Source organism: Sarcophilus harrisii, chromosome 2 (assembly GCF_902635505.1).
Source record: "Sarcophilus harrisii chromosome 2, mSarHar1.11, whole genome shotgun sequence".
In the NCBI taxonomy this organism is placed as follows: domain Eukaryota; kingdom Metazoa; phylum Chordata; class Mammalia; order Dasyuromorphia; family Dasyuridae; genus Sarcophilus; species Sarcophilus harrisii.
Genome location: NC_045427.1, coordinates 486983842 through 487008043, shown reverse-complemented (window position 1 = coordinate 487008043; position 24202 = coordinate 486983842). Strand labels below are relative to the sequence as shown.

General features: G+C 44.6%; 1 protein-coding gene across 4 annotated transcripts in view; it reads right to left on the bottom strand.

The window, feature by feature from the left end:
- Positions 1-24202, bottom strand: part of RXRA (retinoid X receptor alpha) — a 426208-nt gene that overhangs the window by 114848 nt on the left and 287158 nt on the right. Inside the window, exon 1 of one of the 4 annotated variants that reach the window (XM_031954925.1) lies at positions 11973-12489. The exons of 2 other annotated variants lie outside the window; for them this stretch is intronic. Coding sequence is in view for 1 of the 2 variants with exons in the window: in XM_023494337.2 (XP_023350105.1) it covers positions 4616-4691 (76 nt within the window). In the remaining variant the exon portion in view is untranslated. Of the gene's footprint in view, positions 1-4615; positions 6273-11972; positions 12490-24202 lie in introns of those variants that run through there. One more of the 4 variants, XM_023494337.2, reaches the window with a different exon arrangement.

The window sequence follows — 24202 nt, the reverse complement described above, 5'->3', positions numbered from 1 at the left end:
AACTAAGAAGAGTTAAATTTATCTATTACTCTAAGGTTTACAAAACACTTTACATTCATTATCTCGTTTGATGAGCCAACAATTGTGTGAAGTAAGTGCTGTTATTATTCCCCAATTAGCTAGAAAAGTGGGAAGGGACATTTTTAGGCACACATCAAATCAAAGCAACAGAAAGAAAAAATTTATCTTGGGAGCCAAGTTCTATTAATAATCACCACGTTCCTTCACATTGTGCAAGCTCTTCAAACCCGGGCATCCCGAGGCTTCCCTATACCCATAGGTTTGCCTAGGAAACTGGTCCTACTCCCATCCCCATAGAAACGCTCTCCTCTGGTCCCCTTGTTCCCACTGGTGGGGAGCTCCAGGGACAGCCCTGGATCTCCATCACCAAGCCTGCCATCTATCTCTTCTGGAGTCAGCTCCGAATGAGGCAGAAATCAGGCAAAAGTGTTTTTTTCCACCCCGCTCAGCTCCTCCAGGCAGACTGTTCCTCTCTTCGGAACGTCTGGAAATAGCCTCCGTGAAATGTGAAAAACTTGAACTTTTGAACCTCCGTGCAGCAGGGAAGGGAGCTGGGGCGGGAATGTTAGGGGAGGACTGTGGGTGTGTTTGGGTGGATGAAATCTGCAGAGGCTCGGAGGGTGGGGCACGGAGTCCTGCTTGGGAAAGCTGGGGGGAAGGGAGGTGGGGAAGGCTGGGGCTTTACCTTTCAGTTCCTTGAGCTGGGGGATGAGCAAGCCGCCTTCCCACCAAGGGTCAGCAGGGGCCAGGATGCTTTCTCAAGCTGGGAGGCCGGTGGCCTGCCGACCAAGTGGGAAGCAAATGATGAATGGCTGGGTCTAGACACCTAGGGCTCCTAGGCAAGACTGAGCAATGAGAAAAGGACGTCTATAGAAATTTAAGTGTTTTCCCTCCCTGTATAGGACTCCTAAAAGCCCTGGCAATATTCTACAGCTATGGGTCAGCGGAAGAGGCAAAGGCGAGAACCACCTCCCAATATTGTATTATATATCTAGAATTATAAATATATATAGTTATATATAATATATTGTATTATATACATAATATATTATATATATACACATATATATAATATATATAAACAATGCAATTAAAAAAAAAAGTCATAAGGCCAAAGGGTCAAATCCTACTGCAATGCTTATTGTAGTTATGGCCAAGTCACTTAACTTGAAGTTACTTAAAAGAGTCTCAGTTTTCTCCTCTATAAAAATAAGGGAAGTTGAGGTCCCTTCCAGCCCTGATCCTCTGATCATTGCATCTGAGAAAGAATAATTCCAAAGTCAGTCCCAGAAGCATCCCACATGTTCCCTTCCTCCAGTTACGTGGAGCTGTTTTTAATTTTTAAAAAATATTTCTACAAATATGTTTGAAGAATGAGGGCCTCTCCTTTTGAAGGTGGGTGGTGGCTCTCTGGGTTGTGGGTCTATTTGTTTCCTTAATTTGACTCATTATTCACCACTAAGTAGGGTCTTTGTCAAGTCCTTAACATAGTTTTTCAACTTTTAGCCTTTTGAAACTTGAATAGAATGGGATGTACATGTAAGAAAAATCCTCAGTACTTGGGGTAATGAATTGGGTCCAATTCTCTCACTGCTGATATGGACTATGGATACTCATTCCAACACAGAGGATAACCTCGGGTGCCAATTTTTTCCTTTGTGCCAAGATCCAAAACAAGTGTGTCCAAGGCACAATGGCACAAATAACGGCAAAAGTGCTTTTTATAAATAATATGTATGTATGTATAATATATATAAATTTATGGCCCAAAGTGACATTAGGTCATCTAATTAGTCTTCATTTTATATAGCAGTCTACATGCCTACATAGGAGGAAATTGAGGACCAGAGGAAATAAGAGATTTTCTTATCCACAGACATACAAGTTGCAAGTTACAAAGGCAGTATTCAAAAGCCAGAGTCTCTGAGTCCAAGTTCAGAGCTTTTTTCCAGCACATCATCCGAAGGTATTCATTCACATTTATCAAGGCACAAGGACTTTTCTGCAGAGAGTGTTGTACACTAGAGTGAGGACAATCAGGAGGCCTCAATCCCAGAGCCAGTTCTGCCAAGAACCAACAGAATGACTTGGGAAATCACTTCCCCTTCTCTCAGCTTCAATTTCCCCATGTCTAAAATGAGAAGGAAATTTAACATCGACCAATCCATCAACAAGCACTTATCGAGGACCCATTATGTGCCAGACACTTTGCTATAGATGCTGGGGTTACAAATAAAGAATGAAAACAGTCCCTACTCACAAACAGTTACAGAGAAGTTCATAAAAAATACACAATCTAATTTATATTTTAATATATTTAACATCTAGTGGTCATCCTACTATCTGGGGGAAGGGGTGGGGGGTAAGAGAGGAAAAATTGGAACAAGAGGTTTGGCAATTATCAATGCTGTAAAGTTACCCATACATATAACCTGTAAATAAAAGGCTATTAAATAAAAAAAAATAATAAAAATAAAAAAATAAAAAATACACAGCATAAACATAAAGTGAATACATAAAAAGATATACCAAGATTTTTCTTAAATCTATGTCACATGCTATTCAGGTTTCAAAATTCTAAATGCTGAAAACTATCTACCTAGTGGTTAAAATAAGCAAACAAATAGATTGATCACCCAGAGATCTACCACCCACTTTCAAAATGAGAGATACAAGATCATTTGGGAAAGAGTTGAGGAAACCATGCAAGAAAGAAAAAGAATTTTCTTGAATGGTGCTTGAATTGTGTCTTAAGAAGAAGAGACGGAGCAATCAGGTGGCCCAGCAGATGGAGGAGCAAACCTGGAATAAGGAAAACCTGAATTCATATCTGACCTGATCCTTCCTCGCCTCTCCTTCCACCTCTCAGAATAAAGGAAAGGACTGCTTGTTTCTCTGTATCCTTATTTTGGGGAGGGGAGGTTATTGAGTATTCTAAAGCATGTGTATGTTTTCTGTATCCCCTAAGTAGGCCACAAGCACTTGAAGACAAGGACTCGCTCCTTAAGTCCCATCCCTGGGATGACTAACCCACTTCTTGGTATCTACTTAGTTCTCAAATACTGTCACTGGCCGATCATCTTTGAACAAGGGATGAAAACCACCCTTGCCAGCAGCACTGGCATCTGTCCAATAGCCAGGGGGTGTTGTTAAGACAAGCCAAGTCCCAAAGAAAATGACTTAGGGGTGACTGTAGAAACTCAGGCTAGGAACTGGGGCTTGGGTCAGCTGTGTCCTGAACTCAGCATGGATCTCCTGCACTTGTGTTTGTCCCCATGGACAAACATACTTCTCTATCTCTGCCTTTCAGAATGCTTTTCTTCCTGCCAGTCCTAGCTCAGGAGCTGCCTCCTTTCTTACTCTCCTCATCAGTAGTCTCTTCTCTCCTTCAATTATCTTTGTGCATACCCACAGCAGAACTAAACTCTTGGTGGCCACGGACTGTATCTTTTTGTTTATTTTTGTTTCCTGAGGTATCTGGCAAAATATCTTTAAAATATCCAGAATGAAGAGATGCCTGTTGGAATGAACTTGAGCAGAATTTAATTGGGTTAGCATCTTGTCCCTATCTGGCTAAAGTTTGGTAAAACAATCATGTTTTATTCTCTTGGCTGTGGAAGGAAAATTGTCACTCCATAGCCCTCTCTCTCTATACCCACACCAGCAGTATTACAGTAATAGTCATTATCCCTATAAAGCTCTCTGAGGACCCCGAGAAAATAAGTCTACCAAATAAACACACAGTATGGTCACCCACTCTACAGCTGCTTTGCTGCAAGCACGCAAATAGCCTTTGCAAACAAGTAAGATTCCTCAGAACAGTAAAACAGATTGTCAATAAAATTGGGGGGGAGGGAGAAAAATATTAAGAAAATACAAAAAAATGCTCCACAGCCCCATTTTCTGTACTGGGCTCTACAGCTCACACTGCCTCTTGAGTTTGCCCTGGGTCAAGAAATGAGAATTTCTCACTCACTCCAGAGAATTTCTAGGCACAACTAACTCAATGAGAGATTCACGCAGTAATCCAATAGCACCGAGGAGTTTGGAAGGGGGTAGAAGGGAGGCTTGGGGAGGAAGGAAAAATGGTGAAAAATAAGATACCAGAGCTAGGAATTGAATTTGTTCAATAAATGCTCACTGAATCGAATACCCTATTGCTTGTCCTGATTTAATTATTGTCTGCCAAAAAACTGGAAAAATAAGAAAAGTAAATGGCAAACTTGACTTTATACTATAAAGGAAAGGATGAAGGGGAACTCTACCTCTCCCTGAGCTTTATGATCTTGTCTTTAGAGAGGTTTAGGCTTCTCTGGATCCATTTCCACAAAACTGGGCTCTAAAACCCCCCAGTCTGACTTTTCAAGCTAGAGAACTGCACTGTACCTTGGGTGGGTACAATGCCCTGTCTCTTTGCCCCACAGAAAGTTAAGAAGAAAGTGAAGTAGAATGGAATTGACTAAGAGGCAAGAGCTCAAGGCCCCATCCCACCTTTTAACGATCCCTCTGCCCCCAGCCTGGCCAGTCCACCTCTGGGACCCTCCTGGGCGGACGCCAAGAGCCCAGCTCCCTTGTTCCTAATTTTTGTGCTCACCTGCCAGCCTTCTCCGGTCCCCCCCAAACCAGGGCAAGGCCCCTCCAGAGAGAGAGGTGAGCAGGTGGAGCCTCATTGGGAAGGAGTGCCTGCGGGACTGCCGCTGGGAGGCCGGGGACCCAAGGCTGCTGGTGAACCACAGCCCCGCCAGCCCTTCTCTGCGCGGGGTCCACCAGTCTCCAATGAACAAAGGGCTTCAGGGGGCCTCTCCAGACCGGGGGGCAGATGCCTTACACTGAATGGGCTGCTCTGCAAGCCTCCCAGACAACTGGCCCACAACAGAAACCTCTGAGGGGAAGGAAAGCTAGCTGCCTAAGGAGGATCTGGGCTGGGGGCAGCTTATTTAATGTTTCCTAAGGCATGCAATTTCCCCTTTTCCCGATGCCCCGCCTCAGATTCTCAAACACCTGCTGACCACAGCGTATTTGATTGGTAGAACCGCGAGGGATTCTTGAAAATGCAGGAGAGAACTTCCTGGTTTCCATAATAAAGTACAGAAAGTTCCTGCCATTGCTCCAGCCCTTAGGTTCACTGCTGGCCAATAGGCTCCCTCCTCGGCCCCAAACCGGGGTGCTAAAAGTCTTGGGATGGAGGCAGGGGCCCCTAAGCCAGACTAACTCCAGGAGGCACCAAGGCAATCGGTGGGCCTTCCATCCCTACTTCCTAGGCATGCACCCCTGGGGAAACGCAGCTCTTCTTCCTAGTTGTGTGACCTGGCACCATGTTTTAGGACAATGTCCAGTGTGAAGAAGCCTCAGTGCCCCATGAGAAGCCACTGAAGGCACCAGGAAGGCTTATTTCATCACTTGATTCCTTGCTCCGGGCCAGGCGCTGTGCCAGGAGCTGGGGATTGCCGCCGTTTGTTGTCTCAGTCATGTCTGACTCCTGGCAGAGGGGCCGGAGTGGCTGGCCACTGCCCGCTCCAGTTTGTTGTACAGAGGAGGAGATGGGGGCAACCACGGCTGAGTGACTTGTTTGTCACCCAGCCAGGATCTGACCCTTAATTTGTACTCAGGTTTCCTGACTCCAGGCCAGGCACGCTGCACTGAGCCACCTGCTGCCCTGGGTACCAGAAGGGCTGAGGATTCAAGAAAGGCAAAAACAAGGAGCCAGCGTTCTGATCAGCATATCTAACTGCGGAATAACAAGATACATACAGAGTAAAGGGAATGGGGCTTCCGGAGGAGGGGCTCAGAAAGCCTTCTGCCAAGGGGAGGCTGCACCAGAGAAGGGAGCCAGGGAAACGGGGGGACGGAAGAAGCCACAAGGGGTGCCCACCAGCGAATTTCAGGTTTTTGAAGGGCTTTTATTTGGAAGAGGAATTAGGTTTGTTCTATTTGGAATCAGAGGAAAGAATTAGGTGAAACAAGTAGAAAGTTCTGGAAGGAAAAATTTAAGATGAACTCAAAAACAGGGAGAACTACCCAAAGGGGAATGAGGCAGTGAGCTCCCCTCACTGGGGGAAGGGGGTGCAAAGGTAGAGAGCCTTTAAACAAAGCCTGGGTAGCCCACCTGCTGGGTAGGGCGCAGAACAGTTCTAATGGAGGAATGACCAACGAGATCCTTCCAGCTCCCACTTGAACACCATCACTTCCTCCTGACTGCAGACTCTAAAATGGCGCTGTATGTGAGGGCAGGACCAGAACCAGGAATCTCAACCTTGTTGTCACCTCACCCTCTCCCTACCCCCCACCCACCCACCAACAGGAAAGCTGTCTTTTCTTGCTTAAAAAATGGCGTCTAAGGGGCAGCTGGGTGGTGCAGTGGATAGAGCACCAGCCCTGAAATCAGGAGGACCCGAGTTCAAATCTAACCTCAGACATGTAAAACTTCCTGGGTGCAAATGGAGAAACTGAAACCCAGAAATGGAGCCTAAGAGAAGAAGCCAGCAGGATTCTTTCCAGCAGAATGGACAGAGTTTTGGTTATGGAATCATGGGATCCTAAGGATCAAAGACTAAGAGGGAGAAGTGTCCTCAGAGGCCAATGTGATCCATGAGGAAACGAGATTCAGGGAGATTAAGGGCCCTCCAAAGTCCCATGCATCAGGTGGCCTCAGGTGAACCACTGACCCTAGATTTTCCATTCCAAATTTAGCACACTTTTCACTGCCTCACTCTGAGTCAAAAGGACCCAAGTTCAAATTCTGACACTGCTCCTCACTTGTATAAACCACCTGCCCTCCCAAGAATTTCTTCCTCTATAAAACAGGTGCTCTGAATCATATGGTTTTCTAGGTCTCTTCATGCTCAAAATCTACAACCTTATATTCAAATGGAGAAACTGAGACCCGGAGAGGGAAAGTGAATGACTAATGTCACCTCTGCAAGTGAGCTGGGCTAACACCCTGCTTTCCTGGCTCTTGTGGAGTGTTCTTTCCATAGCCCCAGAACTGGACCCACAGGAAGCCAAGGGAGAGCCGAAGGGCGGGCAGCGGGGGGAATAGCCGGGAGCTAGCCATTTCTGTTTCTCAGAACCACATGCCCTACTCAGCCCACACAAGGGAGCGATTCTTCCAGCACACAGAATGCCTTTTGTGGGGCTCTGCGAGGCAGCAGGACCCATACAGCTGCCTGTGTGCTCATAGAGAGTACTACATCCTTTAGACACTTCTTCCTGGCTGCCCTCCCCCTTCCCCCCTTCAGGCTACCCTGCCCGGAAGCTGTTCAGAAAAAGCCACTTGTCACCAAAAACTGAAGAGCTGGGTGGCTCAGAGAATAGGGAACCTCCCTTTGGGTCTGTGGCCAGTCAAAATCACTACCTTGGGAAAGCTCTGAGAGACACAGGCTAAAATGGCACCCACAGATGGGGGGCCAGAAGTGACTGCAGGACATCTAGCACCAGAGTTCCCCAGGCCCAGTCACTCACACTCTCACACACACAGAGAGACACACACACACAGAGACACACTCATTCATACACAAACACACACACACTCACACTCTTACACACACACACACACACACACACACACGCCTCATTGCCTTTTGATGCACCTACTGATCACTCCCTCTCCCCATCAACAAGGGTCGACTGGGTGCCTACTGTGTATTCCAGGCACTGTGAGAGGTAGCAGGGAAACAAAGAACAAGATTCAAAAGAAATTCCTGTCCTCAAGAAGCTCCCGTTCTCTTGTGAGAAACAAGGTAGCACAGTGGATGGAGGAAAGACGCAAGTTCAAGGCCAGCTTTGGACACCAGCTAGCTGTGTGACCTTCACCAAATCAATGAGCCTCTATCTCAGTTTCTCAACTGCTTAGGTAACAACTGTAAAGAGCTCAGCAAACCTTAAAAGTAATATATAAATGCTACATGTCCTTAGATACACATACAAATATATAGAGAGAGAATACATAGAAGGGTAGAATATATAGAATATGTAACTATATAGAAATATAGATGTAATACATACAAAATAAATGCAGGGCAATTGGGAGGAGGAAAAAGAAGGGGTGAGGAAATGTCTCAGGTAGGAAAGAGGTGAGACTTATGCTGAGATTCTGAGGGGCAGAGGTGGGGGTGAAGACATTCTAGGCATAGGATATGATGGATGACCTGTACCAAGGCACAGAGATGGGGGTTCTCCTGACATCTGTTCTGGTTTCTTCCATTCTAAGGTTTTCTCAGCCAGAAAGTCCTTTTCTGTGTCTAACTTTGATCTCTACTTCTATAATTTCAGCTCATTCCTTATTGACAATATGAGGATTGATAAAAACATAAACAGATAGATAGATACATATATCTAAAGATATATAGATAAATATATATCTGTATGTGTGTGTATATATATATATATATATTTTTTTTTTTTCTTTTGGAAATAGCCAGTGCAGAAATTTATTTTGTTTGGCTATTGATGTTTGTGACAAGGGGTATGTTTTTTTCTCATCTAGGGGAAGATGAAAAGGAGACAAGGCAGATTTTTTTGCTGATTAAAAAAGATAAAAATTAACTGAAAAAAAATTGTCAGATATTTTTAACTCCTACGTGGCTGTTATTGTCCAGTCATTTCAGTCATGTCTGATTCTTCAAGACCCCATTTGAGGTTTTCTTGGCAAAATTCTTTAAGTAGTTTGCCATTTCCTTCTCCAGCTCACTTTACAGAGGAGTACACTGAGGCACACAAGGTTAAACAACTTGTCCATGATCACATAGCTAGTAAGTGTGTGAGGCTGGATTCGAACTGAGATCTTCCTGATTGCAGGATCGGCACTCTATCCACTGTGGCACCCTTAACTCTTCCACTGTTTTTATCAAAGAATTTCCAGAGTTATCAGATATTTAATAATAACAATAACCCAGTAATAGGTAACATTTGGATAGGGCTTACTTACAAGCGCTGTGCTAAGCACAATTATTATCTCACTGCATCCTAACAATAAAATGTTATCTCTCCCATCTCACTAATGAGGGAAACTGAGGCAGACAGAAGTTAAATGACTTTCCCAGGTTCACACAGCTAGGAAATGTCTAGCATTGGATTAGAATAGGTTTCCTGGCTCCAGGTCAGACACTGTCCACTGAACCACAACTCTGTGTGTTAAGCCAGGGAAAGCATTGTAAATCTAATTCCCATTTGATGGATGAGAAAAACTGAGGCCAGAGGAATCTGTGATTGATTCAGTGTCGTACAGCAGCGACAGAAGAGGGCCTAGAATACCGTCCCCTTGCTGGGTGCAGCATGGAGTCAGTCTCAGCTCCTTCTTTATGGGATTTAGGCTCCGCCCCCTTTTATAAGAGATCACAAAATTGGAATAACGGGATTAAGAGTAAGAAGGAATCTTAGTGTTCATCTCTTCTGATGAGGATGCTGAGGCTCACAGAGATAAAGTAATCTAAGAACAGGCAAGCAGGAAAGCTGAGATTTCAACCCAGCCCCCTGACTCCAAATCGTTTCTGCTTATTACACCATGTCTCACCTCCAACGTCTGGCAGGAAATCACAAGCAAAGCTCACAACCGCTACTAGCCACATTTCTCTGCTTCTCCAAGGAGACTGAGGTTGGACCCCTCGGGAAAACTGCCCCAGGCAGGGCTAGGAGAGGAGTCTATAGGCTACATTCCACCCTACATCTCTGTCACCAGCTACGATGTCTTCCTTTCTCCAGTGCCCTGCTGGAGACGGAGAAGCTACAGAAGACATATTTCCTGTTCATTCCACTACCCATTAGCTCAAAAATGAGGGAGGGACAGAAGGAAGGAGAGAGACAGAAACAGAGACAAAGAGAGAGAAGGAAGGGAAGGAGGGAGAGAGAGAGAGATAGAGATTGAGACACAACCAAGAGAGACAGAGAGAGACAGAGACAGAGAGAGACAGACAGAGACACAGAGAGAGAGACAGAGACAGAGAGACAGAGAAAGAGACAGAGAGAGAGAGAGACGGAGAGACAGAGAGAGAATATGAGAGAGAGAATGTGTTTAAATGCGAGGAAAGACAAGGATGGAGACTCTGGATCAGAAATAAGAAGTCCCTGACAGCTTTCTGAGGTCCCCTCCCCTGGATTCAGCCACGGAGCACATACCACCCACTCTATGAAACTTTCCAATTGGCCTATGGAATTCCCTGAAAACACTCACTTCTTTATTGGCTTGTGGTCATTACTCATTTTTATAACCAGTCCAGCACTTCGGCTGAACACTGTGACTAATCTTAACTTCAACACACCACAGAGGTCAGACTGTTTAACTCTTTGGAACCCTGGTCCCAGAAGCCACTGAGGCACACACCCTGTGTTCTTCCGGTTTCCTTCTCTCTCTCTCTCTCTCTCTCTCTCTCTCTCTCTCTCTCTCTGACACACACACACACACACACACACACACACACACACCCTATGGGAGGCAATGAGAAGGATTCAGACAGCAAATACCACAGAGAAGGAGGTTCTTGATCTGACTAAATACCCTGGGAAGCCGTTAACCAAGCAAGGGCACAACTCTCCACAATTATGCTGGTAGGTGTTTCTCCTTTAACTAAAGGTTGGACCAAAACCTTGCCATCCTAGTTTCAAATAACGTTCTCTACCTTCATCCATTTTATCCTGGGTAACTGTAGTTGACAACTGGTCCATAATCATTCTTTACCAGCTCTTATCCTTTAGATAATTCTGCCGTATTCACTCCAAAGCAGGATCATTTAATGTTTGTGACCAGGGCTTCGTGGCTGCTAAGAGCTAAAATTTAAATAGTACTTCAAAGTTTGCAAAGCAAGTTAGATACATGGCCTCCCTTGCATTTTAAAGATAGGGAACTGAGGCTCAAATTTTACTACTTCCCTATTACAACACACCTAGTAAATATAGGAGATGAGATTTGAGTCCAAATCTTCCTTCCTCTAAATCTTGATACTCCGTCACTCTCAATATTCAAATTAAGTTGATATGTACAGAGCATTTCATAAGTCTTAATGCATTATGTAAATGCTAGCTTTTATTTTATTTATATTGAGGCAATTGGGGTTAGGCGACTTGCCCAGGGTCACATAGCTAGTAAATGCTAGCTTTTATTATTATTCCCCATTGACCTCAGAAAGTATTGCCTAGGAGATGGAATGGTATGATAGTAGGATGTATATTTAACTCACAGTCAGAAGTATTTTCAAACCTATCTTGTGACACAATTGATAGAGCACCAGATCTGGAGTTAGAAAGACTTCACTTCAAATTCAGCCTCAGATACTTTCTAGCTGTGTGACCCTGAGCAACTCACTCAACCCTGTTTGCCTCAGTTTCCTCATCTGTAAAATGAGATGGAAAAGGAAATGTCAAACTGCTCCAGTATAATTGCCAAAAAAATCTTAAATGGGGTCATAGCTGAAATAACTGAGCAACAATGGTCTTGACATTTACTAGCAATGACTATTGGCAAATCATTAAGTCTCTTGAGACCTATTTCCTCATCTGTGAAAGAAAATAAAGTTACTTACTCCATTTTTCCTCATGAAGTTGTTTTAAGGAAAGGACTTATAAGAATTTGAGATGGAAAGTCCCAGAGAGTTTGTTTGATCAGAGCTGCTCATTGTTTAGACAGGACAATTAAGGGCCAGGCCAGTAGAGTCCCAATCACACAGGTAGGAAGAGAGAGAGCTAGGATTCCAAACCAGGTCAGTCCTTTTCTCACCATACTGTACCCCCTTCACCAATGTCAGTTAGTATTACAGCAGGAAGATGTGACCAGCTGCCCCCTGGAGGACCTCCCTCCCACAAGGGACTGCTCATCTACTTGGATGACACTGTTGCTCCCCAACTTGGGGAGCATCCATTATCCATTAAATCCATTAAAGCACTGCTTCCCATTTATCTTCCTATGTTTATGGTGAACAATTCAGCTACTAAGTAAACGCCTCACATAACACATCACGTACCTCGGAAGAATAATGGAGTTATTTCTCAGAGTTCTCTTTTGCAGGCTAAAAGTCGCCACATTTTTGTCCTTTATCAGCAAGCTTATCTCTTCCATCTTTTTAGTCATCTTGACCACTCTTTTCTGAACTGACTTTACAATTTCTCTCCATGATGTTTGAAGTTCAGAAATCAGCACCGGGCACCATCCTGTGAGATATGCCTGACTAATGCTGGTCTTGGGAAAGAATTCTACTTAAGCTTTTGCTTCTATCACCCTCCCTTCCCTTGGCAGATTGACTAGATTGCTTCAGAACTGCTTGCCACTGCTGACTCAGGTTCAGTTTGTGGTCAATCATGAACCTCTGGTTTTTTACACTTAGAACTAATCAGTCCTTCCCCACCCCAATGAGTTTAGGGAATTGGGGGGTCCCTGTGTAGCTCCTTTCCTACTTTTCAACCTGCTTTTATGAATATGCTTATTTTATTTTATTTACCAATATGGTATTGTTTGTTCAAACTACTAAGACTTGGATTCAAGAAACCTGGTATATCCACACACTCACTAGCTATATGATCCAGGTCACAATTTTTTAAAGTCATTTTACTTCTGATCTTGGCATCTTTTTCTATTTTTCTATTAAATAAAAATTATATCAAATTATATCAAAGAATCCAATGAAAGTCACAAAACCCAAGAACATCAACAATCAAAAGAAAGGTCTCATATACACAAAAAATTTTATAGTAGCCCTTTTTGTGGTAGCAAAAAAATTGGAAACAAAAATAGTTGCGTACTCATTGAGGATTGGTTTAACAAACTGTTGTACCTAAATGTAATAAAAGAAATGAGAAATATTAAGAACACAGAAGAGCATGGAAAGACATATGAACTCATGGGGAAAATGAACTGAGCAGAAGCCTATATATAGGGCAATATATATGATAACTACAATAAGGTAAATGGAAATAACAAAAAATCAAAATTGAAGGTTGTAAAATTATAATCATTAAAAGCTTGTAACCTAGGGCAGCTAGGTGGTGTAGTGGATAGCACACCAGCTCTAAAGTCAGGAGGATCTGAGTTCAAATCTGGACTCAGACACTTAACACTTCCTAGCCATGACCCTGAGCAAGTCACTTAATCCCAATCGCCTCAGCAAGGAGAAAAAAAAAAAAAAAGCTTATAACCAAATAAGAGATACGAGACTACAACTGCCACTCATTTTTATAGAGATAGAATGTATAACACTGTATATAATATTGGACCTGGTGAGTGTGGCATTTAGTTTTATTCCTCCTTTTCTGTTATAGAAGCATCCTTATTAAAAGTGAAAGCGAAGAAATATTGCAAAGTAAAGCTAACTTTAAAACAAAAAATATCAATAAATTTTCTTAAAGTAAAACAAATGAAATATTTTATTCTCAAAAAAAAAAAAAAAAAAAAAAAAAAAAAGCGATGATAATACCTGTTCTGCCTAACTCCTGGAATTGTTACAAAGAAAACATTTTGAAAACTGTAAATAAAGAGAATTATTCTAGTTAGACACTACCCTAAGGACCACTAAGCCTTTCTGTACATCCTAAATTAGCAATTTTCTCTGTCACTGAATAAGAAATATGATTTTAGGCCTCAATTCCCCCTTCAGTAAAATGAACTGGGAAGTGGGTTGGAATTACATGGCCTACAAGTTCGTATCCTCATCCTCAGTTTCTAAGTCATCATCAAACCCAATGGGCCCATCTAGAAGACAAGGTTCTCGATGTACTACTCTCTCCTCCTGCTTCGTACACCCACATCACACCTGCTTGGGTAACCAGACAAGCCCCAACAACTGGGATGGGCACTTAGCACTTGGGTCCCTGGCACCTCAGAGGCAGACTGGGAAGGGAGCCCGGAGAGGAATATCCCACCTACAACTCTGTAGGAGGGACGCAGCCACATTGGGAGCGTGTCCAGAGAAAGGCAGCCTGCATTCTGAGAGGACTGGGGACTGTGCCACAGGTGAAGTGGGATGCTAAGCCTAGAAAAAGGAAAGGCAAAGAAAAAGCCCAGAGAGAAAGAGAAAAGGCCACTTGGGAGCCAGCTTTCAGTCTATATCAAAGGTAGCTGTTACATCTAAGTCTTGCTCAGTTCAAATCTGACCTCGGGTATTTACTAGTTTCGGGACCCAGACAGTTCAATTAATCTCTCTCTGCCTCAATTTACTCAACTGCAAAATGGAGATTATAATAGCATCTACCTCCCAGGATTGCTGTGTGGATCAAATGAGATTATGTGTAAATAACTTTAGCAAGTACCCGGCATATAGTAGGTGCTTAATAAATGCTTGCTTCCTTCTTTCCAGCTATGAAAACTAATCCCAGCCAAGCTCTTGGAGCCAGTGATATCCATGGTCCAAAAGGAAAACCTAGATAAACCCACTGAACTCTACTGGGGTTTAGAATCAAAGCAAGTATCTGTCACAAAAGAGACGCAGTCTTGGACCATGAGGAAAAAGGGGAGAGAGGGAATCTGCTCTCAGCTCCTTCTCTATAAGGTCATCCTGATTATCTATGTGTGGGATTTCCTCATCTGTAAAAGAAAAGGGTTACAGGAGATCATCACTATGGAGGCTAGACCCAGAAGGACCCTCCAAGATCATTTCAGCCCAAGTCCCTCATTTTATAGCTGTGGATCCTGAGAATCAGAGAAGTTAAATCTGATTTGTGCAAAAATCGCATAGGTAGTTATGAAAGGGATGCTAAACGTGAACTCAAGTCCTATATCTCCAAATCCTGTGATATTTCCACCATAGCCTGTCCTTTCCACCTCCAAAGGGCTACAATGACATGTATCTTTTAAATACTAGAGCTCAACAGACACTTAAAAAGATCCTTGTTCATCCACCTGCTTTGGATTCAGCTATGAGCTATGTCTTTACAGACAGGAGCTATTTGTTTGGGGTTATTCCCACACCCAGATCACAGGACTTGGAAGGAGGACCGGCTCCAAGAAGTCCTTTTCCACAGGTGACCGGCCACCTAGAGTTTCTGGTCCCAACATCCTCCAGGATACGAGGCCACAAAGCCCCTCTCCAAGAGAAGTTCCTGTCCTGGCTATCACTCCACACTTCCCTCCTCTTCCTCCCCGATGCCTTCTTAGGAGAGCCCCTCTCTGGCTTCCCCAGGCACTCCAGGGTGCCCAAGTCCTCCTGGCCCAAGCCCAGGAAAGGAACAATTCTCTGCCGAGCAAGAGCCCCCACAGACACACAACCCGACAGAGATGGCAAACCCCAGCTTCCTTCCTAGTCACACTCGGGCAGCACCCCCAGAGCCGGTGGCTAAAGGGAAGGCGGCAGTCTGGATAAATATAGCCCCAATGACCGCACTGAAGCAGGGGCAAGCCAGCCTGCCCCTGTGGGCCTCGGCTCTGCCAGCGCCAGCTGTTACCGGGCTCCCAGCCTACGGGGCTCAAGCCGCTGCCACTGGGGGCTCAAGCCAGCAGGGCTAACTTGGGCTTGCTGCAGGGCCTCAAACTGGACTCCCTCGCCCTTGTGGAAACTGAGATTAAGTGACAGAGGGGGAAATGCAAGGGCAAACCCAGGAAAGGGAGAAACAAAACAAAACAGAAGTTTCTTTCTGGCTGAAGTCCCATCTCCACCCAAAGGATGCTCTAGGAATGACCTGAATTCTTTCAGCCAACCATCTCCAGATGGGAGGCCTGGCTCTGGCAAGACTGCGACCTTGTATGGTAGATAGGTTCTATACCACAACTAAAAAAAGTCCTTCTCTTGGTACTGCTCTAGCTATTTTATATATATTTATTTAAATCTTTTCATTTTTTTGTAGCATTTAGGATCAAGAATCATATAAAAGTGGAACTGTTTTACATAATTGCACATGGTTGCTTACTGCCTCAGGAAGTGGGGAAGGGAGGAAGGGATAGAATTTGAAACTCAAAACTTTAAACCAAAATACAAAAAAAAAAAAAAAAAAAAAAAAAAAAGATATAGAAGAACTAGGAGGAAACTCAGGCCACCATGAACATTTTCTCCCTTTTACAAATGGGAAAAATACGGCCTAGAGAGCCCCAGTAGCCTCCTCACACAGGTAACAAGGTAGCATTCTCGGACTCCAAAGTCAGCCTCCTTTTCATCACACTGCACAGGTGAACCCTGATCTTCTATGCAGGCTCCCTTCCCTTCAGCTCACAGCATCCAGCCCCCTCGGCAGCCCTGAGAAATATACAAAGGAGATATGATTGTCTGAAAACACATCCAAAAAAGGGAAATGCCTGGAGTCCAGGTCACTTAACTCCACATTCAGCGCTCTTTATGGAAGCAAAGGATTTGCTGCAGGTGGTCAAAATCCAGATATCGGAGCTGGGCAGCCCAGAGCGGGGAGAGAACACTGCTTGGGACCTGGGAGCTCTAGCATCTCTTCCTCCTGACAAACTAGCTGGATCTTCAGTAAATTATTCTCTAAGCTTCAGTTCTCTCATCTCTGAAGAGGAAATAGAGGCACCTTAAAGATCATCCAAATCCCTGGATCCCTCAGAGAAGACACCTCCAGCCCCAGAAGCACTTAAGTGATTAACCCAGGGTCACCCAGGTGGAGAACAGCAGAGCCAGAATTCAAACCAAGAGCCTCAGATGCATAATCCAAACTCTTTCTGCTTCCCTGGGAATCTCACTGGCCTTAAAGTAACTAGTATTCCTTCGGTCCTCAGATGTGGGTCAAAATGGGGCTTACTGATACGGCATCAACACTGTACCTCTCAGAAACCTTGGCTTTCTGCTGCTTTTGTTCAGTCACCTCTGACTGCTTGTGATCCCATAAGGGGCTTTCTTGGCAAAGATGCTGGAGCACTGTGCCATCTCCTGCTCCCGCCCATTTGACAGACCAGGAAACTGAGGCAGATGGGGCTAAGTGACTCTCCCAGGAGCCCGTGCTGGCGTGAGGCCAGGTTTGAAGGAAGGTGACCAGTTCTGGCTCCAGGCCCACTGCTCTGTGCACCTCACCACCTCGCTGCCTGAGACCGCGGCCAGGCTTGTGCTCCAAGCTGCCATGGCCAACAGGGGGATAGGGGAGTGGTGGTTTGACTACAGTCTCTCCGTGGCCATGCCCACAAACAGAAGGCATCTCTCTGTCCCAGAGAAAGGGACTTGGGAAGCCTGCCCTGCCCTTCACACCTGCGGGCTTTCCCAGACCCGGACAAGCTGGGATTTGTCCAGGGAAAGGCAGTGTGTGAGGGAGCCAGCGGCGACGTTCAGAAGCCTCCAATTGGCTACAGTGGTGTTCCTTCTCTCTCAGTGGCTCTGAGTTCTGGCAGTGATGCAAGTGATAAGGGTGGGCAAAGAACAAAAGCTAAGGTGAGGGGATATGGAGGGATGGCAACGCTTGGCATAGGGGAAAATGAAAGACTCTGGCTTGGATTAACAAGTAGGACCTAACCCGGCCCCTAATTACCTGTGAAACTCTGAAGGCTCTCTAAAAGGCAGTTTCCCCAACTATAAAATTAGGAGATTGAACTAGATGCTCTCTACCATCCTAATCACTTTCTATCTTCTCTCTTCCTTTTCTGCCCTTCCTTCCCTTTGCCCTTCTTTCTCCTCCCCTGTTTATTTAATTCCCCTCCTCCCTCTCTCTGCATTTACTTTTCCTTGTCCCCTTGTCCCCTGAAGCAATACCCTTCCCACTCCACAGTTCTGTGGGAACCCCACAGCCTGGTCAAGGCAGCCAGTCAGGCTCCAGCACCCCAGCTCATAAAGGACAAGGCCACTAGGCGCACATCCCAAAGGAAGGACAACTGTTTGCTAAATGTAAACAAGCTGGCGGGTTCCCATGCCATGGGCTGGGCAGCCAGCAGGCAGCTGTGAACTGCACGCTCAGAGCATGCCCCCCCACTGGGGCTGGGTGGGGCCGGGCCCGATGACTCAGGGAGCCTGGCATGCTAGCTCAGGTTCCCCTTGGGCAGGGATAGAACAAGAAGGCAGGCAAGCTGATCTGTGCGCTGACCCACCTGTCCAGACTTGATCCCAGCAGGCCCTGAATGGGCCCAACATAAATCCCAGCAAGGGGGATAGGGGGAAGAGCATCTCCCTGGGGTGCAGCAGGCAGAGCTGGTGCTGCTCTTCAAACTGTGGGGCTTTGGGTAAGTTCAGTTTCCCCTCCAAATGGGGATGATTATACTGGAGACTAATCTACCATCCAGAACTACTGCAAGGCAAGTCCTTTGTAAATCCAGAGGATCACACAAACATCAGCTGAATTATCACAGGGTTACGGAGCATGCTACATTGGTGGAGGACTTTGTCTCATTCCAGATTGGTTATGAGCACATTTTCCTTTTAATTGCAAGAAAGCTCTTCATTCTCGCCTTTGTTGTCCAGCAAGTAGATCCAGCCAGAGCATGGAGAAAGAGTATCTGGACCCTCAGTAGCTACCAACTAGGGAGCGCGGGGCTTCAGAATCAGAGCACCAAAAGCTCCCAAACTGGCTCTTCTAATTACTCCCTGGGAGATCCCTAGCAAGTGCTGTGTAACTTCTTTAGATCTTAGTATCTTTATCTGTAAAATGAGAAATTTGAATTCGATCATTTTGAAAATGTCTTATCATCCTTGATTCTGTGATCTTAAGCAAAAATTGAAGGTATCCTAAGGGACAGGACTGGAGCATAATCTAGAGATTAATATGGATCTCCATTGTATTGATCCAGTGTTCTACTAATGACCCTAGGATCAGAGACCAAATCATTCAACTCACTCACTCAATCAATAAGCATTTAGTAAGGGCCTATTATGGATCTTTCAAAACTTTCCAAGGATCCAGGAAACACTGCACTATTACTAATATAATAATAAATAATGTAACATATAATATGTATTCCATATATTTTATGGCATAATATATAATAAATAATAATAGGTAGCATCAAAATTTGCAAGGTCATTTTCATCAAATATCTTATTTGCTACTTAAAACAACCCTAAGATGCAGATAAGTGGAGTATATTATTACCAATGCTTTCCTGTTAAGAAAACCAAGGTCCAGGGAAATTAAAATAATTTGGTGAGTGTCACACAAAATGCAATGCTGTACAGGAGAAAGAAAAGTGTATGACTATGGAAAAGTCCCATTCTCTGAGGATCCATTCCCTTATTTGTGAAATGAACATAATGACATCCACATACATATACACAGATACAATACCTCATAGGACCATGGTGCTATTGATTTAGAGCTGGAAGGGACATTAAAGGATCAGTCAGAGCCTGCTCCTTGGCAGAAGAGGAAACTAAAGCAAGAAAGGGATTCCTCAGAACATGCGAGCCTGAAACAGAATTTGAATCCAGGCCTTCCCAAAGCTGAGCCCAGTGCCACATTACTTATTATAAAATAATGTACAAATCTTAAAGAATCACATAAATGTTGTTATTATGACCATTAAGTGGCCAAGCTGGCCCCTGAATCTGGCAATCTTTCTATTACACTATCTTGCCTCATTTATATCCAATTCCCATTGTAGCTAAATCCTCTGTACCGAACAGCAGGACCTAATTAGTTGCTTGGGAATTAATTCTCCCTGGAGTTCTGGTCTACCTAGGGCAAGAAAGAACTAGAGGCAAAGCAGAGCCAAGTGGAAGGCCCTCGGCTGGCTTGCCACCTCCTCCCCATGAAGGAGCCCAACTCAGCTCCCTTCTGCCTTTGGGAGTGTTGATGAACCCAAATGCTCAGACACACCACTCAGAGACAGACTCCCTCCCACTGCGAGGGAAATGGCTCACAGAGCCAGAGCCCAGAGCAGGACGGCCGCTCAGTGGGCAGCACGCCAGCATTCACCCATGCAGAGTCTACATGCATCATCCAAGCGCTCAGGAGGCATCCGTGCGAGGTTTCCAACCTGGGAGGCCTGCCCGTGGGGCCCACAGGTGTCTGGGCACTGCAAAACTTGGGGAAATCCAAGCACCAACATCCCCAACTGAAAGGGTTTCTGTCTGTCCGCCAGCCAGGGACATAAGAAAATGTAGGGAGGTGGACTAAGCCCCTGGGTCACAAGAGGCTCACCAACTATTATAACTATTATAGGCTGGGTGGCAATTGCTAAGAAAGTCCTAATGGGCTCAGAGACCCTTCAGTTCTCCAAACCACTGCACAGAAGTGTGCACTTCTCCTGCCTCAGAAAACTCCTCATTTCAACCCAGAGACATCTCCCATCCAACTTGTCTGAAACAAATCCTCTCCTCTTCCAATCACCTGTTTTTCTTAAGGACATTTTATTTTTTCAGTTTCACGAATTCAAAACCTCATTTTCCTTGACTCTCCATTCTTTTTCAACCCCATATAATACAATAGCTGCCTAATCTTGCCCTTTCCCCCTCCATCACATTAATCTCCTTCTGCTCCTGACACAGCTCCCATCTTCGTTCAGGCCCTCATCACTTCTCACCTAGATTATTGCACCAGGCTCCTAATTGGTCAGCGAGATTCAATTCTCTCCCAGCATTCCTATTCATCCTGTATACTGTTACCCAAACCATTTTCCTTAAATGCAGATCTGACTATATCATTCCTACACTAAAGTTACTCCCTATGGCCTCTAGGATAAAATATAAACCCCTCCATTCATCTTTTAAAGCTCTTCACCATTTAGTCTCAATTTATCTTTCAACCTTCGGTTGACATCACCTCTCCTCCCAGGGGACCAGTCATACCAGTCTCTCTCTTTGTCTCTGTCTGTCTGTCTCACACACCCAGGTTCAAATTCTGTCTCCATGTCTGCCTCAATCGTGCCCCATACCTGGAAATGCCGCTTCTCACCCTGACCTTACAAATCATAATCTTCCTTCAAGCCACAGATCAAGTACCAGTTCCTATATGATGGACCCAATTCCCTTAACTGCTGCTGCCCTCTATCCCAAACCACCTTGTACTTAACTGTCAGATGTTTATCTGAATTAGTTCTCTTTACATTTATTATGTTTCTATATGTCCTTGTTGTCTTTCACATCTGAAGGTTAGCTCCTGGGCTAATACAACAGCAATGTTTTATTCTTTGCATTTGTATTCCTGATTGGGGGGGGAGGGGGAAGAGAAGGAGGAGGGGGTCTGACGTAAAGGAGACGCTTAATAAATGTTTGTCAATCGACTGACTTTCAGTATCAAAAGTAGTCATTCAACATGCTCTGGAACCTTCAAATGTCACATAAATGTCAGCTATCGACACTATTATGATTATCTATCAAATGGGGCTAATGAAGATCTAGGCCAAATGAAGCACCAAATGGGAAGGTACTTTGAAAAATGTAAAGAACTGAAAAAATGCAAAGTAGTAGTCTTATTCTTCTCATCCAGGATCCTATGCATCCAGCAGGTGTGCAACCCCAGGCTAGGCTATTATTCAGCACAGAGAAAGTCCTGCCTCAAATCTCTGTCTCTCTGTCACACACACACACACACACACACACACACACACACACACACAGAAAGACACTACAGAGCTCGTCCCCCAACTCCCTGAACACACCTTTCCTTTAAAGGAGGGGTTCTCAACCTTTATCACATGTACTAGACCTCTCTGGCAGTCTGGTAAAGCCTACAGATTCTTTCTGAGAATTATATTTATAAACACAAAAAATAAAATAAATAGGATTACAAAGGAAGCTGGGCATACTGAAATACAGTTATAAAAATATTAAACAAACAAAAAAACAGGTTCATAGCCCCCTAACCAAGAGCTTTTGCTATAGGAGTTCATATGGCCCCCATCCTCATCTTGTTCCCTCTCCTGGTTTCTATTACAGCAGTTAAATTGGTCATTTGCCACCAACACCAGCCAAATCTGCTTCAAATTACCCAAACAATGCCGGGCCCTAAGTAGACCTGTAGACTGTCTCAGATTTATTGTTATTTTAAGCAATTTCTCAAACTCTACCAACATTACGAATCAGTTGCCAACATCCCACCAGTCCTCAACAAGACCCAGCAACACTGCCCAGGCTTCCCAGTTAAAGAAGAGGAATAGGGAGAGTAACAGGGAGGGATGGGCCAACTGGAGTCAGTTCACTTGCTAGAAAGAGTTCCCAGGCTTGGTCTTCTTGGGGGAGACCTTACAGAATTCCTGGTACAAAGATGGGAGAGGGAGAGAAGGTGGACAGAGAAGAAGGAGGCTCAACTGTCTGAAGCAGGAGTGGGTCAATAAGGGGTGGGGACTCCAAGCTAACTAAGACAGGTCAGAGGAAGATCTTCAGGTTTTCCGTCCCCAGTCAGAGAGGCTGCAAAGTGTGTAATTGCTGAAAAAACAGGGAAAATGCCAACTGCCCCTGGAGCATCAGCCAGGCTGCTTTACCTGAAAGGTTCAGAAGGTACCTAACTTACCTGATGCCTCCAGAACAGGTGAAAGCCTGGACAAGTAGGCTAATGCACCAGCATGGGACTTTCCACACAACAGTTTCCTTATCTGCACACAGGGTTATTAGACAAACTAATCATATGAGCTGGAAGGGACAGAGGAGATCATTTCATCCAATCCCTCATTTTGTGGATAAAAAAGCAGTCTTTGCTAAAGTAGTAAAGCAAGATTTCAAGTCCCTCCAGTTCCAAATCCTATGAGAGTATGGTCTACCAACAATCGAATGGATTGATATATGAAGCACACAATCAGACCAGAACTAGAAAGAACCTCTGTGACTATTTAGTCGAACACTAATTTCTATAAATGAGGAAACTGAGGAATAGAGATGTCATGAGAGAGGAATGAACTAGAAGAACCAGAATTGGAATTCAGGTCCCCTGACCCCAGAGTCGATGTAATTCCTGCCATAACACAAAGTTTCCTCTATTGCTCAAAACCATTGGACCCTCTCTAACTCCCAATTACCAAAATTCCAAATATTACAAATGTCTTTCTGGCAATACTAGAGAATCACCTGGAGGTCATGAACTTTAAATATATATGTATATTGCCTATTTTAATATATTTTAAATATGTATTCAATATAATTGGTTTTCTTTGCTTTTATTTTATGCATTTAAACACACACACACATATATATACTCTTCAAAACCTTGACTATAGAAAGAAGAAAGTTCTTATCATCTTGGGTAGCAATTCTCAGCCTTGCAATTGCATACTCTTATGGTGCCCACCTCCACTAAATTGCTATCTGGCAGTTTCTTTTTTAATTTTTCAGTTAATTAAAGTTACTTTTTCAGCTAAGAATTTTGTATTGCTCCCTGAGATAACTAGTGAAGCTGCTAGCTTGTTCTGGGAAACCTAAAATGTCCTTTTAACCTGCTCATTGTTCATCCAAATCTTCCTTCAAGGAGTAAATCAAGCCTCCCTTCTTCTACAAGCTTTTCCCAAAATACTCCATCCCCAGCCCAGTATATTCTCCTTGCTCTGACCTCCTTCAGTTTCTAGCCCATACTGCCTTGCTGATTTTTAGTTGATTTTTTAGAGGAGCACATATGTAAAACTAAGCAGGACCTTAGAGCCAATCTCATCCAAATTCCTCATTTTATAAATGAGAAAACCAAGGCCCAGGGGGTTTAAGTGGCTTGCTCCTAAGTCATACAGTTGTGTCAGAGGCAGGCTTTGACCCCAGGCCCTGGGACCCCAGAGTCAGTGCTGATGCTCTTGCCGTCCCCAACGTATGTGTTTTTTCTCCTGTATCAGCCAGGAAATCCCTTGGGAGTCTTCCTTCAGTGCCTTACATTCACGAGTCTTACACTCTGCCCTAGCCTTCAGCACCTTGAGGATGGGTACTCTGCAAATTCTGGTTGACTGGCTGACTCAGGGATGGAGTCAAACCCAGGTCCTCTGCCCCAGCAAGACTGTGAAAGGACACGGGGGAGGAAAGACGTGTGTCTATCTGGACATGGACCCCGGAGCTCCACAACCAGGAGGGGGGCTCCGGGTCCTGCTCCACTACCCAGCCCTTCCGTGCACAGGATGGATGGGGACAATGTGTGTAAAGCCGCGGGTGGAAACCAGAGAGAATTTATTCCAAGAAAAGAGGCCTGTTCTTGACCTCATCCAACCCCAAAGGGACCATCCTTCCTTCCACAGTCCTGCTCCAGGCCGAGCTGCCAGACTGGAGGGTTTGTTGGCAAAGAGAGCGACTGGTCAGGCCCTCTGTTCTCCAGGAAGGAAGCAGACCAAAACATCGAACACAGGAAGGATGCTCCGAGTGTTTCCCTAGGCCAATCCAGGATGGGGGCTGGATGCTAAGACTCAGTCTTTAAAGCTGGAAGAGACCTGCTTCCTACT